The sequence below is a fragment of the Penicillium digitatum genome, chromosome 3 (genome assembly GCF_016767815.1).
Source record: "Penicillium digitatum chromosome 3, complete sequence".
Lineage (NCBI taxonomy): Eukaryota > Fungi > Ascomycota > Eurotiomycetes > Eurotiales > Aspergillaceae > Penicillium > Penicillium digitatum.
Genome location: NC_089386.1, coordinates 2,174,168 through 2,188,214, shown reverse-complemented (window position 1 = coordinate 2,188,214; position 14,047 = coordinate 2,174,168). Strand labels below are relative to the sequence as shown.

Here is a 14,047-nt window from a genome sequence, read left to right as displayed (position 1 = left end):
AAGGAAATCTGAAGTTGATTCAATGCGAAAGAGCACCATCGTCCGTAAGTTTAACAGTGTCTTCATTCTTTCTCAACAAGCGGTTTTGTGGTGGCCTCTCCCAGCGAAAGCAATGCTGCCCCAGCTTCATTGCAATGTTTCTAGACCGAAGGCCCGTTCTCCAGACTGGCTTTCCATCTCTTGTGCCCATCTCGAATGGTACAGTGTACTCGGGCGCCGTAGGTAGGTCCGGCAGCCTAAGTCGGTTTGGTGCATTCAGATATCGTTGCATGTCCCCATCCACGTCGGATCTTCGTGTTGCCACCCATTCATTCAGGTATTCGCGGAATTTTGATACCTCAGAGTCCAGTTTGCGATAACTAATCCACGCTGGGATACTTTGTACCATATCAATATTTCGCTCCCAATGAGGGATACCTGAAAAAGATGTATCATTCGTGATAAGTTCGTAAAGTGTGAACACAACGCTATTGACGTCATCTTGACCGTTGTGTAAGTTTTTATCTCCAGATGCAGCCCGATCGAAGTCGAAAAGAAGAATCTTAGACGTGGAATGATCGATGAGTAGATTTCGGGGTGCAATATCTTGGTGCATAATCCCATATTCGAGGTTGAGAAAATCCACGAGTCGAGTAAGCTGTTGTAGCCACTCGAATCGAAAGGGAACGTTTGGATTGGCGAGAGTTTCACCCGGGATGTACTTTGTTGTAAATCCAATCACCCGAGACTCCGCAAGGACAACGCGATCAAACGGCACTATGTTAGGATGGGGCGGTAGGCTTTTAAGAATGTTAAGCTCATCCCAGGCCATTTGTAGTCGTAAAGGCTTATACAATACATTAAACTTTAAAGCAACCTTTCAAGGCATCCCGGATTCGTTTTCGTACGACACGAGATCGACAAATGGTCCAAGTCGATCGAGCTCTTGGAGTTTGGAGTACTGAACTGTACGGCAATTGCTGAGTGACTCGCAGAGCGACAAGGGAGGGTACGCCATAAACATAGTATCGTCTTCTTCCGGATCCGTAGAAACCTCAGCAAGAAGCCCATCGTCATCGACTGTGATTGCGCGAACTTCCGGCGATAGATAATCGGCCAATGGCGCCAAAATTGAGAGCTCTACATCCCCCTCGGGCGGAAATAGCTTGGCGGTGCCTTTAATCTTGATCATCCGGAGTTGATCCCAATCCCAAACGTTGGAATACGTTTTAGTGGCGGGGTTTTCGCTTGGGCCATAGTAGCCCTTGGCTGTCGGACCAAAATCTGTCTTGAGGGTTGATCATGGCAAATTGATAGAAATCGATGAACTGCGCAATGATGCTCTGGAAAGGTGGGCGAGCGGCCAGCTTCGACGGTAGCTACCTACTAAGTGGTAATACTGAGTTTGGACCCAGGATGACGCCCTGGGGGTCGTATTAACATTGCAATCTCTCCCGTGATTTTTGCATTCCCCACTTTGATGCGTCTTTCAAGGACCAGGAAACCAATGAGAGTTCTTCACCGCTAGTTCCCCTATCTGAATTCAAGTCTCATTCACAACTTGACCAAACAAACGCTTAAACAATATCATGGATTGGTCAACGGGTGTTTAGTGTAGTCTAGGCACTCATGGTCAGCCCCCCTTGGGATAATCGCATTTAACTGATCCATAGAAGGGCATCCCGCGCGCGAGTTGACACTTCAAGTGTGATTGGAGATGAAATTGACAGGATCAGTTTGCCTGCTTGAAAAAATGCCAAGAGTGTGGTACAGCCCATTCCCCGATTTCTGTGCGAAGTGATCATCTTCATATCAGGTCGTTGGACAATCTAAAGTTCTCGTTTTGATTGGCATCAACCTTTCATTCGACCTATCTGCCATCTAACTATCCTCCTGTTCATCCGTCCGAAGCTGTCTGATCAATTTAAATTCACAAATTTTCCCGAATCAAACGGGAACTGCTGTCGGCGATCGTCTGGTTTACAGCCCTCAAAAACCCAAGAAACTGCCATTACAGGTGGTATGTCTACTATTTGGCTGTCTATGGGCATGTGCATCAAGTAGTAAAGCTCTAACTCGGTGCGTACCAGACTGTGGAATACGAAAGCGGCAACAAAACTAAACCGTCTGGTCGAGGTAGATTCTGCACCACCCCGATACCAAAAATATTGATTGGTCCAGGGGGTGCAGATTAACGCCTAATTCCAACATCGTTGATTTTCAGTGTTCAAGTAGGTGAGACTCTACCAGATGGGAGGGGATTTAGTAAGAAGGTCTTAGCCATGACGTCTCGAAGGAATAATTATTTGCTGTAATTGTTGTGGATACAAAGAAATTTGGGAGTTTATAGGGGACCTTAGTAGATTGATGTGCCTGCTGTATACCAGCAGCCATGCGATAGCCAATTGACATAGGCCAACACTGGGCCACATGCGAGGGGAATGTCTAAAAGTCGCTCTCACCCTTTCCCTCTCAGGTTGAATTCTGACGAAAGACAATCTATATTGCTTGGCATGACCCTTTTCCTTGTTTGCAAACCACGGACTATCATACGACTCGAGCAACTGGGCTATCCGAATCGAGGTCTAGAGCTACGAATTGACAAATCCCGGAGGTAAAGCAAAATCGGCCTACATCTCCGACGGTACCTTTGGACGCGGAAAGCATAAATACTTCGGTCCGTCTGGACGAAAGTCCGGCTTCATATCTACCAAGTCCCCATTCCAGCATTTATAATTCCATAGTCACTTCGCCAATAACCCATCATTACTTCCTTCTCATCCGTAAATCAAGATGCCGTTGAAAATCCACCACCTTGGCCGCTCGCAATCAGAGCGTATCGTCTGGCTCGCTGAAGAACTTGGCATCAAGTATGACTATGTCTTCCACAAGCGCGACCCTTTACTCGCCCCGCAATCAATCAAAGACCTGCATCCCTCTGGCACCGCACCGGTGATCGAAGACGACAACTCTCCCTTTACGAAAAACAAGGTCGTGCTTGCTGAATCAGGCGCTATCATTGATTACATCATTGCCGCCTACGGAGAGGGCCGCTTCGCGCGCACACCGAAGGATGGCGAGGAATACATCCAATTCCTGCAGTGGTACCACTGGGCAAATGCCTCCCTGCAGCCAGCCTTGCTCCGTGTGTTCATGAACAAGCGCTCGTCCGATGACCCAGAAGCACCGTTCGTCAAGCTGGCCGACACGAAACTAGAGTGTGCGTTCTCAATGATCGAGGCGAGACTCGGTGAAACCGGATCTTACTTGGTTGGGAATGACGTCACCGCAGCGGATATCATGGCGGTCTTTACTCTCACTACCATGAGGGGATTTTCCCCTATTGATTTTGATGAGCAGAAACACAAGAACATTCTGGCTTATCTCAAGCGTGTTGGTGAGCGGCCTGCTTATCAAAAGGCTATGAAGATTTGTGAGGGTGAAGATTTCGTGCCTCTTCTTGGTGCGAAGGCTGAGCAGTTTGTGTTCCCCTATTGAGGGGTGGATTCAGGCTTTGTGCACCTAAATGTGCGAAGTAAGTTATTCTGTAAATAGATCAAATGTGAATTTCTAGAACTTTCAACTTACAAATCAGCCATGGGTGAGTGGGGCTTTCCGGGGATTGATCCCCTTTAGGCCTAGGGACACTCATCAACCATCAAATGCCTGTCGCTGCCTCCGGGACAAGGAATTGTAGATGTTTCGACTGGCTTGAAATGGCACTTTTCGCCAGGACCGAGACACAGTCTGTCAAGCAATGGATCAATACCGAATCTACCAAAGAGTCTGACTAAGGACGTAGTTGCTCTGCGCGCAAGGGGAAGCCGGATTCTTGGGCACCGCAGAGAATGCTGCTCTGTGAGAACCAAGAAACTGTCTCACTGAAAGCATAGGCTCCTGGTATGTTTACAATTTTGCAGTAGGAAAAAGTACCGGACGAGGCCATGCTGAGTAACGCCTACAAAAGCAATTGTGGCTTACTGCTTGCGTTGGGTGAGGGCATTGCGGGCATAGGGCCGTGCTAAACACTGAGGCGAGTGATGGTGGCCGAACGAGATGATGTGTAGGATGCATGTGGCACTGAAGATGAATTGCAATGTGCGTTGGGTACTGATCAAGCTGATCAAATGTTAGTTTTACTGGGAAGGCAACGTGGGTGACCGTGGTGTTGCTGTGGGTAGTTGCTTGGGGGCCTTCAGAAGAAGGGGTATCGCATACGTTGTCTTGGAAAGCAGGATAAATGTGTTGAGGCCAAGTAAACCACCATCATGGTGAAAATACTGGTTCCTAGATCAACCATAATTTGGAGTCAGAGCGTAGATCAGAATTGTAGAAAAAGAACCTCAATCGAAGTTGTGACGACCCATCAGCAAGAGAACAACAGATCTCTGGACGCCTCGCTGGTGTAAGGCAACACCAAGCAAGGGCTACAAATCACAATTTTAGCTTCAAGAAAAAAATCAATAGTGCCATAAATATGGGAATATGAGAACATCTGGGAAGGAACAGAAACTCGGATGCTTGCTTTGTTAGCCGTCATCTTAGTACAGCAGGCTAGGATGCAAAGAACCCTAGGTTTTCTTCTATCGATTATCCAAGCTTGCAACCACATTATGGGCTGTTGCTATTAAGCTAGCCAAGGAAAACTATGAATTGCGGAGTTAGCTTTTGGATAGAAGAGTCTGACAGTTGTCAAACCCACCTTCCCATCCCCACTCGGCCATAACATTTACCCAGTGCAATCTACCACGCACAGTTCTTTCAAACTCAAGATTTTTAAGCGACGCCATTGCGGAACCCTGTCACGCAAACGTCGATGTAGGTTGCACTGGTCTTCTTCCTATTAGGCCCTCGTGGGAAGCATTGAGACTGTACTTGCGGAACTCGTTAGGCAATGATGAGCTCATTTTCTCCTGGTGTCCTGATGAAAAAGACTCGGTACTTCGCGAGATAGCCATTTCAGGCTCTCTTCTGGTATTAATTGCATCGCGGCGCTCCCAGACTTCCCTCAATACCTCCAAACAGCGGTCTACACCACCGAGCATTAAGTGAGACTGGATTGTGGTCCATCGATCCAATACCCATTTTCGATCGTCGTCAGTGTCAGCCTCAGAGCCAGCTGCTAGAAGAGGGAACAACTGGATGATGGTAGTCCGCGAGGTATAAGGAACTGTGGCAAGCAAGATCAGGACCCTCTTTGCTAATTTGTCGGCTGGCTCAGAGGGTATCTCTGGAACGGCCTGGTGCAGGAACATCAAGGTGGCCCAGCGATACGCATGTGCAACTTGAATGCTATGCTGTACCTCGGAGTTTGGATCAGCTGGGGGCTCAAACCATTGAGGCGGCTCCCATCGCTCAACAAGAGCTTTGAGTTCCACAGCTTGAGCCACAACCGACACCGTGTTCGAGGAGCTCTTCCGCACATGTTGGATCAGCTCCGCTACCCGACTCATGAGAGGATATAGAGTAGTTGCACATCCCATCAATGGATCAATTTTATGGACTAGATTACTCGGAATCTCAAAAATTGAAGAATCCCAGTTTTGAGGACCACACTCGTCCAAAGAAGTGAGTCGCGCAATTACGTCCATATAGGACCAGGTATTATAGAGGAACCGGATGCGATCCAGCTCTTTATCGGTAACACCCTCATGCATGCCGGCGGCGATTACCTGACACACCAATGTTTTTGCGCCTCGCAAATGTGGAATGCACGTGCGGGTGTGTTGGTCCCAAGTATCGGCAAATGCCAACGCCAGATTCGTCGCCAGCGCGGCATCCGCCCTCATATTCTGTACTTGTCCAACTAGATCAGATATGCTCTGGCGCATGTGTTTTGCTCCTTGGGCCCGAAGATGGGGGATTTGCTTGCACGAGTGGAAAGCCGTCAGAGCGAAGATGGAATGGCAAAGTGCAGTTGCATCTTTTTGCCAACGGCCAAATGAGTGTTCGCCAGGGATTCTCTAATACACCATCTTTGATAGACAAAATGCCACATGTGAGCTTATCAAACCGCAACACAAGCATCTCCGGACTTTCCAGTGGTAGAGTTGGGTTGTCTGACACGCTTGGAGCATTGGTATGTATTGAAAGAGTCTCGCTCTGGCAAGGTGAGATTCCAAGGTCCCAATCATAGATCTGACATCCGGATCATCTCCTCGATTTCATCATTTTCATCCTCCAATAGCTGGGAGAAGCTCAGTCTCGATGCATCAGAATCTGGCTGTGCTGGAAAAAAAGCAAGATTTCTAGCATGATCGGCATCAACATCAGAAACCAGCGAGTTTGTGCGCGACAGAGAATCTTGAAAGGGATTTTCAAAGGAGAGAAAATTGAAAGGGGAATAGTCGGTGGACGTTGACGCGTTGATATCAAAGGGAGGCTCGGTGCACTTGGCCATGGAAATATCTTCTTGCTCGACAGATAGGTCTTCACTGAAACGTGTTTCTGTAGACAGAAAGCTATTGATGCTAGTGGGCGAACTATGCGCGGGAGAGTCTAGAGGCGAACGAGAGCTAGTATACTTGTGGGATTGTCTGCGAATCGGTGATACTAAACGTTCAGTCGTGGGAGGAGTTAAAAGTCTCTGGCTAATTTTGCCAACAGATGGGGATTGATGGGACAAAAGGGTTGCTGAAGAGGATTTATGAGTAGGTTTGGTCAAATCCACATGGCACCCATGACTTACTTACCTTTCTTGGCTTTGGCTACTGTAGGTCTCCCAGAAGTCAAGTTGATCTCTTCGAATGGCCGCCATTTAAAGTCTTTCTTGTATCCTCCACATTGTACTTTTCTCTTTTCGCACTGGTGACACGATGGCTTGGTTTCGTCGCACTTCAACCGCTTTGCCTTGCAGGTGATGCAACCTGTGGACGTGGAGACCTGGTAAATATTGTGGATAATGTGAAGTGGCCGTCTTTTGTTCTTTCTTTGCGAATAGAAGGTGTAGATTCAAAGTACCCAAACATACCATTACGACTCTTGGTCTGCTTTGGCTTTTGAGTCTCAAGATTTCCCCGCGCTGGCACCGAGTTGTTGGGCGAATCTAAACTCAATGGGATTTTAATGCCTTCCATACCAAGTCGACGCTGGAACCCATTCACGTGGGAGAAAATGAGAGACAAAGAAATACGGAGATGAAGACAGAGAGATAAGAGACGATGACAGCGAATAGTCAGTGAAAGATAGGGAAATCTTACGGAGAGGGGATGAAAAGCCCATGCGGGGGTACCGATTTTGGAGAATGTCCTGGTGCATTTTACATTGCAATTTCAACGGGGTTGAGTATCTGCTATATCTAATTTGATTTTTTAAAATGCGTTGAGCAAACAGGACTTGTGTTTAATTCTGACTAGAGAATCTGTAGATATTTGTGGACCAGCGGTGGTATTGATCACTACAAGCGATACCAACGCCGTGCGGGGATGATTTCTCCAAAGGCACTATGTTAGGACTCCAGATACAACCTCAAGCTACGACCAGGATATCGTCTACGCGAAATTAGAAATGAGGGGAAAAATTTTTCAAAAGAAAAAAAACAAACGGCGACTGACAACCCCTGCAAATGAGAGGATAGACGCAAATAGTATTCAAGAACGTGACTGGTACCGTTGTTGGTACTTATTGGTGGAGGGAGCCGCCACAGGGAGAGAGGTACAGTCATCGGAGCAAGGGTGAATAGTGGCCAACACGCTCCCAGGCTCCGCACAGACATCCATGTCCGGAAAGATTTCACAGATAGCCGAGAAGGGACTCCCACTTATCGCCGACCACCAGGTTTTGGTGGAGGGCCACAGATGTGGCCAGGGGGCAGGAGTAGAGGAGGTTGAAGAGTCCAGAGCAGTGGGTGGACACCTGGGCTGTCCACATGTTTCAAGTCTTCAAGAAGGGAACTTATTAGGGTGTGGTATCCCTACCCCAGTGCAAGCTGAACCACGCAAACTTGTGAGAGAGGACGACACGGAGGAGATGTGCTTGAGGGGGGGGGAGCTGGGCCCCACGACAATGACCATGCTGCAAAGGAGCTCGGTCAGCTCCCAGGTCGGAATAGACATTTCGGGCATGGAGCCCGCGGCAAACAGCTGGTCGAACAGGAATATCTGGTCCCACTTCAGAAGAGGACCATCCAGGTACTCGCCAGCAATTACCTGGGGGCCGCTTTTCGAGAACGGAGGCGTGGTGGCCAGCACCATTCGTGAACGACAACAAAAAAAAGAATGAAAAACAAACTAGAGAAGGAAGGAGAGGGAAAAGAAGAACATATAATACTAAAGGATTCACGGGATTTGTAGATGTGGCTTGGCAGTATTGAAGCTATTGAAAGTCGACTCGAGCAACGCTCATAATTGCTTCTTCAAAGTAAATTTCTCTAGAGGCTTTGTTGGTTATTGAACAATAGGGACTTGAACTATTAGGTAGTATAACAAAGTCCCTGAATAGCATCATCCAATTGGTTCACCTACCAGTACGATACTAAATACCTGTGCGTGATGGGTAATGTGTGCAACTAATTTCTTATCTTATTTGAGGAGTGAACTGAATTGTTCGCATTGATGGTTGTTAGTGAACTTTGAAATTGCTGGATGGCTTGACTGAAGTAGGTAGCGTAGTGTAGTGTTTGTTATGCAGTTGGCCTGATAGAATAAAATTAAAACATTGAAGCAAACGTGTTGTTTTAAGTGATTGCAGGCAATGTAAAGCTCCAGTGAGAGTGATGCTAATTGAATCTGGTAGATGTGAAAGTCAGAATGCACCCGGCGAAACTGAAGGATAGGTCTAATAAAGAGGTAATTCCAATGTTACCACAATCTTGTAGAGTACCAAAATTTCAATCTCCACGAAGAAAGATTAGTCCCAACAACTGGAGGGGGGAGGTCTTTTGGTCGGAAGTACTCTAGCACCCTCGACTTCTTTGCCCATTCAACATCGAGGTTTTTTTGGGTTTGCACGTTTCCCCTCATTGGCGTTGTAGCTAGAAGAAAGTTGAAACCCCCATACCAATTTGCAAAAATGGCGTTTCTATGCACGGCATCTGACAATGAAAGACCCATCACACTAGAGATCGATCTTTGGATCATGCTTTCTACAACTGACCGGATTAGTCAAGTAGCGAGTATCGGACCTCCGGAGTCAGTGGCGGGGAAACCCCAGATGTGCACGGCCCGAGGTCAAGCGGAGAGCCCGTGTTTTTATTTCTCGGCTTTGTGTTGCTTTCTTCCTGATTTAAGTCAACAATTATCTGTTCGCATTCCACTTAGAACGTCAGTCATGTTCCGCTCGATACGACGTTTGCCTGGACGCGCTCCCGTGTCCACTGTTTCTTTGAGTTCATTGCGGCCTTTCACAAGCGGTTATATTCGGATGACGCCGGTGCAGCCTCCCGTATCCACCACCCTCCCCTCAGATGCATATCAGCTGCTGTCCTCACAAGAGAAAGCAGGTGCAGCTGAAGATGCACTCTACGACCAACAGCTTCGAGATGTGGAATCATGGTGGAATTCACCTCGCTACGAAGGCATCAAGCGCCCTTACACGGCGGCAGACGTCGTGAGCAAACGTGGCTCCCTGCAACAAACATACCCCAGTTCTTTGATGGCGCGAAAGCTTTTCAATCTTCTCAATGAGCGAGCAGCGGCTGGCCAGCCCGTTCACACCAGTGAGTCCTAGACAGGTGGAGCTCCAAATCTGACAAATCTGACCTACGCACAAGTGGGAGCTATCGACCCCGTCCAAATGACACAGCAAGCCCCCAACCAAGAGACCCTGTATGTCTCTGGCTGGGCTTGCTCTTCTCTTTTGACAAGTACCAACGAGGTGTCGCCTGATTTCGGCGATTATCCCTACAATACTGTCCCGAACCAGGTCCAGCGTCTGTTCAAGGCCCAGTCCATGCATGATCGGAAACAATGGGATGCGAGACGAAAGATGACCACGGATGAGCGAAAGGCTACACCTTACATTGATTACATGCGACCAATCATTGCGGATGGCGATACCGGGTAGGTCAATTGTTGTGATCGATAGTGCAAAAAGTTGCTAATTCTCTCGGTGCAGCCATGGCGGGCTATCGGCTGTTCTTAAACTCGCCAAGCTGTTTGCAGAGAATGGTGCGGCGGCCGTTCATTTTGAGGATCAATTGCACGGCGGAAAGAAGTGCGGCCATCTTGCAGGCAAAGTACTCGTCCCAATGGGGGAACACATCAATCGACTGGTCGCAGCTCGATTCCAGTGGGACATGATGGGATGTGAAAATTTAGTCATTGCTCGAACAGATTCCGAGAGCGGCCGACTCATCAGCAGTGCCATCGATGTGCGTGATCACGAATTCATCCTTGGTATCGCGGAAGATGTGGAACCTTTAGCGGAGACCCTTCAAGCTATGGAACGAGAGGGCGCCTCACCCAAAGAAATAGACACATTCGAGCTTGACTGGGTCAAGAGGCACAAACTTGTTACACTAGACGAAGGTACGCTTACTGGTTCTTCATCAAAGATCCCATTTGCTCACTAAATGCAGCCGTCGACGCACATCTTGAATCAGAGGGCGCTCCCCAGTCTTCTCGAGATACGTACAAGGCCCTTGTTAAGAAAAACCCCGATCTTTCCTTCTCCCGTCGCCGTGCCCTGGCAAACGATTTCTCCAAAACACCGATTGTATGGTCATGTGATAGCCCGCGCACTCGCGAGGGATTCTACCACTACTCAGCGGGGTTCCCTGCTGCAACCAAGCGCGCGAAGGAGTTTGCCCCTTATGCAGATCTTCTCTGGGTTGAAACCGGTGACCCAGATGTCGAGAAGGCCGGAAGACTGGCCGGAGAAGTGCGGGCGGCATACCCAGGCAAGAAGCTTGTCTACAACCTCAGCCCTTCATTCAACTGGATGGGACAAGGATTTGATGAGGCTTCCCTCAAGTCCTTTATTTGGGACATTGCCAAACATGGGTAAGCTCGACATGACATCTCTCTCGCTTCGATCCACTAACTTCCTTCAGATTTGTCCTGCAACTCATTTCCCTGGCTGGTCTGCACACTAATGCCACTCTTACGACTGAACTTTCCCGTGCATTTAAGGATGAGGGTATGCTAGCCTATGTCCGTCTTGTCCAGTCCCGCGAAAAAGAACTCGGTGTCGAAGTTCTCACTCACCAGAAGTGGAGTGGCGCGCCTTACATGGATGGAATTATGGGTGCTATCCAGAGTGGGAGTAGCAGTAGCAAAAGCATGGGTGAGGGTAACACAGAAAAGGGTAGGTCATCGTGCACCAATTTCAGAAAGAAGAAAATTGCTAATCAAAAACCGAAGGATTTTAATTACGATTCAAATGCTTCATCGGCCACTTTTTGTATATTCTTGGTGACGATTTTATCTTATGATACATCCAATAACAGAGCCCACATGATGTGTGAACGTTAATAATACCACTAGGCTTCACTATCTTGAATCACAAAGGAGCGTTGATGATTCTGCTTTGACAGCTGCGACTAACATGGGAGAGCATCTGGGGTCTGGTGTTTAGCGCAGCTATTCTTCGTCCAAAACTCATCCCATCAGCAATAAAATTCGGTAAGAAACGTCTAAAAATTTCCAAATTTCGAGCTAGCCCAGCCAGCTCACCCCTGAAGACTTTCCTCTAGCATAAAAATTGCCTTGCCAATCAATTTGCACCAATGGCGAGATCTGCAGTCTACTTGCACACCCCCTGGTTCTCGTGGGCAAGTTGCTGTGTGATATGTTAGTCTTTTGATATCAGATAGGTTTCGGTACAAGGCGAAGAGACTTGCCAAGCAGAAGCCACTGGCACAGTTTCCCGCGCTGCCATCGGCTTTGCAGGGGTATCCGACGCCAATCTGAATGATTATTAGCCAAATCAATGATGTTGCTGTTTGTTTGTTCTAACTTACCAAAGCAGGGGCCTTGTCTGCAGCCAAGGCAGAGCCAACAATGGCCATTAAAGCGATGAAGATGAAACGCATATTCGAATTCGAGGATTTGCGTTAATTTGGAAGTGTCGAATGTGAAATATCGCTGGAGGTATGAGTTTAATTCAAAGGTTAACCGGGGGAAATGGTATTTATATCTCTCTACAAGCCCCCATGTTGCTCTGCATATCCAATCTGTTGTCTTGACAGAGCTTTTTTGTGGGCATTCGGAGAAAAGGCTTGGTGAGGCAAGATTTTTGCTTTGAGAATTATCCTGCCTATCTGCACGTAACGAGAGCACTAGAGTTTGGAACAGCCGTTAGAAAGGGGGTTGTCTTCTTCTTACATTTTAAACGTTAACTGCTAGATTGTGTTTCTCATTGGAAATCAGTCCATGCTGTACCACTTCAGACACGTCACAGCCGAGTTCAAGTTTGCAGCGTCTCGTTCTTTTTACTCTTCTATCCACCCACTAAGTCCATTAGTATCTTTCCAGAGTTTTCCTCCTGTCTTTGTAGAGCCGGGCTCCTACCTGTAGTCTTTGTGGAGGGAAAATTTTCTGATATTGCTCCAAGCAATACACGCCTTTTGAATAACGCCGACATTTTGATTATTGAGTAGTCATTTAATTTAGCCCGCATGAGTACCTGGGTCTTTAAACAATCTGAACTTGCTGATTTTTCATTCACGGCTGTATGTTGTGACACGAAACAAAGAAGGAGTGAGCATTTCTGCAAGGGGTATGATGCGTCCAATGACAGTGCAAGGTTCCGAGTAGGATACTTGGGCGTTTTTCAGTATAAATCTAAACGTCGCAGATTTTCGAAGACCGAACCACAAGAATAGGCATGCAATCTCTTGCTCTATCGCACGTTATATCTTCCGATTCTACTACATGCCTACGTATCTCGACGGTTACTGCTCAGTCTTGCACTCTTTACTGAAAGCAACAGGAAATGAGTAAAGAACTTATGAGACATGAAGTATTTTAGACTCCTGCAGGTTTCACGGGGGTTTTATTGTGAACTTGGAAAATGGCAATTCAGATAACGGGCGCTCCCTAAAATTCAAGCAGCGACTCCTCGATGAGAGACTGCCGATTTGTCATTTACCCCAAATATGGACTTGACGTTTCCTCTGCTGATGGTTTGAGGCTTAGTGTGATTAGAGAATGGCTTAAACCATTGGGTTCGAGGTATACCAAGGAAGTATTACTGTCAAGGTAAGCGCTAATACAGCCATCCTCTTGAGGTAGTTATACGAATTGAGTCTCGGTTGGAGAACTGAACTAAGAACGGAAAAAAAAGCTTTCACTGTTTTCTTTGGATATTGGTGACAAAAAAGGAGAAACAGTTCAGAATCGATTTGTGCCTTGCATGGATGCACCCCCATTCAAAGGTATCACATGATATGAACTGGTCGAATCTCAAATGAAAAGGCCAATAAAATGGTAAAGGGGTTAAAAATTGGAGATTCCCACCAGAATCCCATGAAGATCGCAGAAATAAATGACAGACATCAAGCTAACAAGAGCCTTGGGTAGAGAGTTCGTTCTTGCCACCGGATGTTCTGTTGAGCCTAGGTGGCCAGCGCAGGTTGAGCCACCCAGAGGTGTGACAGGTTCTATGGGCCTACACATGCGGACTCACAGAGCGCCGAAGAGGGATTAATACTTGGGGCTTTGCTAAAAGAGAACTATTGCTGTGCGACCCGAGTCAGCATCCTTATCTACCAATTGAGCACAAGGCCAAGAAGTTATGTTTGGATTCTGGTACTTTACTGTGACCGTGGCCATCAAATATATGGAATTCTTCATCTATTGGGGAAAAAAAAAACAAATCCTGTACCGTATGGAATACCAAGAAAGATATTATTAAGATGAGGAGCTGGGTTAAGCGAAAAGAAGGGCTGCACAAAGATATATCTAAAGAGACGCGAGTGGGCGGAAGGAGAGCTGTAGAAACACCAAAAGTCAATTATCAACCACAGGCCTTAAGGGATGCGGTTGGGCCCACAACATGGAAGGGAAATTCAAGTTCTCGGATGGCTGTCTGAAGCTGAAACAAGAGTTCGTGTTAGCCGTGATTAGGATAAATAAGAAGGGTTGAATCTCTGTGTCTATCTTTGGACCCTCCAACAAGAAATGCGAGC

The 14,047-nt window shown here is 47.3% G+C and overlaps 6 protein-coding genes across 6 annotated transcripts; 2 read left to right on the top strand and 4 right to left on the bottom strand.

The window, feature by feature from the left end:
- Positions 1 to 19: 19 nt before the first annotated feature.
- Positions 20 to 1,171, bottom strand: Pdw03_8326 (Tyrosine-protein kinase, active site; the record flags this gene model as incomplete). Its single annotated transcript, XM_066101930.1, has 3 exons — positions 20 to 779; positions 839 to 844; positions 888 to 1,171. 3 exons carry the CDS (start codon positions 1,169 to 1,171, stop codon positions 20 to 22), a joined length of 1,050 nt encoding a protein of 349 aa, XP_065957013.1.
- Positions 1,172 to 2,772: 1,601 nt separating this feature from the next.
- On the top strand, positions 2,773 to 4,004 carry Pdw03_8325 (Glutathione S-transferase, putative; the record flags this gene model as incomplete). Its single annotated transcript, XM_014677979.2, has 5 exons — positions 2,773 to 3,442; positions 3,491 to 3,514; positions 3,575 to 3,580; positions 3,873 to 3,879; positions 3,947 to 4,004. 5 exons carry the CDS (start codon positions 2,773 to 2,775, stop codon positions 4,002 to 4,004), a joined length of 765 nt encoding a protein of 254 aa, XP_014533465.2.
- A 607-nt stretch (positions 4,005 to 4,611) lies between these two features.
- On the bottom strand, positions 4,612 to 5,636 carry Pdw03_8324 (Zn(2)-C6 fungal-type DNA-binding domain; the record flags this gene model as incomplete). The annotated part of the gene is made up of 3 exons (XM_014677978.2): positions 4,612 to 4,625; positions 4,682 to 4,722; positions 4,855 to 5,636. The coding sequence occupies 3 exons, from the start codon at positions 5,634 to 5,636 to the stop codon at positions 4,612 to 4,614; spliced, it is 837 nt and encodes a 278-aa protein (XP_014533464.2).
- A 473-nt stretch (positions 5,637 to 6,109) lies between these two features.
- Positions 6,110 to 6,952, bottom strand: Pdw03_8323 (Fungal transcriptional regulatory protein, N-terminal; the record flags this gene model as incomplete). The annotated part of the gene is made up of 3 exons (XM_066101929.1): positions 6,110 to 6,612; positions 6,672 to 6,861; positions 6,950 to 6,952. 3 exons carry the CDS (start codon positions 6,950 to 6,952, stop codon positions 6,110 to 6,112), a joined length of 696 nt encoding a protein of 231 aa, XP_065957012.1.
- Positions 6,953 to 9,246: 2,294 nt separating this feature from the next.
- On the top strand, positions 9,247 to 11,287 carry Pdw03_8322 (Isocitrate lyase; the record flags this gene model as incomplete). The annotated part of the gene is made up of 6 exons (XM_066101928.1): positions 9,247 to 9,634; positions 9,689 to 9,977; positions 10,033 to 10,445; positions 10,496 to 10,919; positions 10,970 to 11,223; positions 11,280 to 11,287. The coding sequence occupies 6 exons, from the start codon at positions 9,247 to 9,249 to the stop codon at positions 11,285 to 11,287; spliced, it is 1,776 nt and encodes a 591-aa protein (XP_065957011.1).
- Positions 11,288 to 11,587: 300 nt separating this feature from the next.
- On the bottom strand, positions 11,588 to 11,950 carry Pdw03_8321 (uncharacterized protein; the record flags this gene model as incomplete). Its single annotated transcript, XM_066101927.1, has 2 exons — positions 11,588 to 11,824; positions 11,879 to 11,950. The coding sequence occupies 2 exons, from the start codon at positions 11,948 to 11,950 to the stop codon at positions 11,588 to 11,590; spliced, it is 309 nt and encodes a 102-aa protein (XP_065957010.1).
- Between the last annotated feature and the right edge of the window lie 2,097 nt (positions 11,951 to 14,047).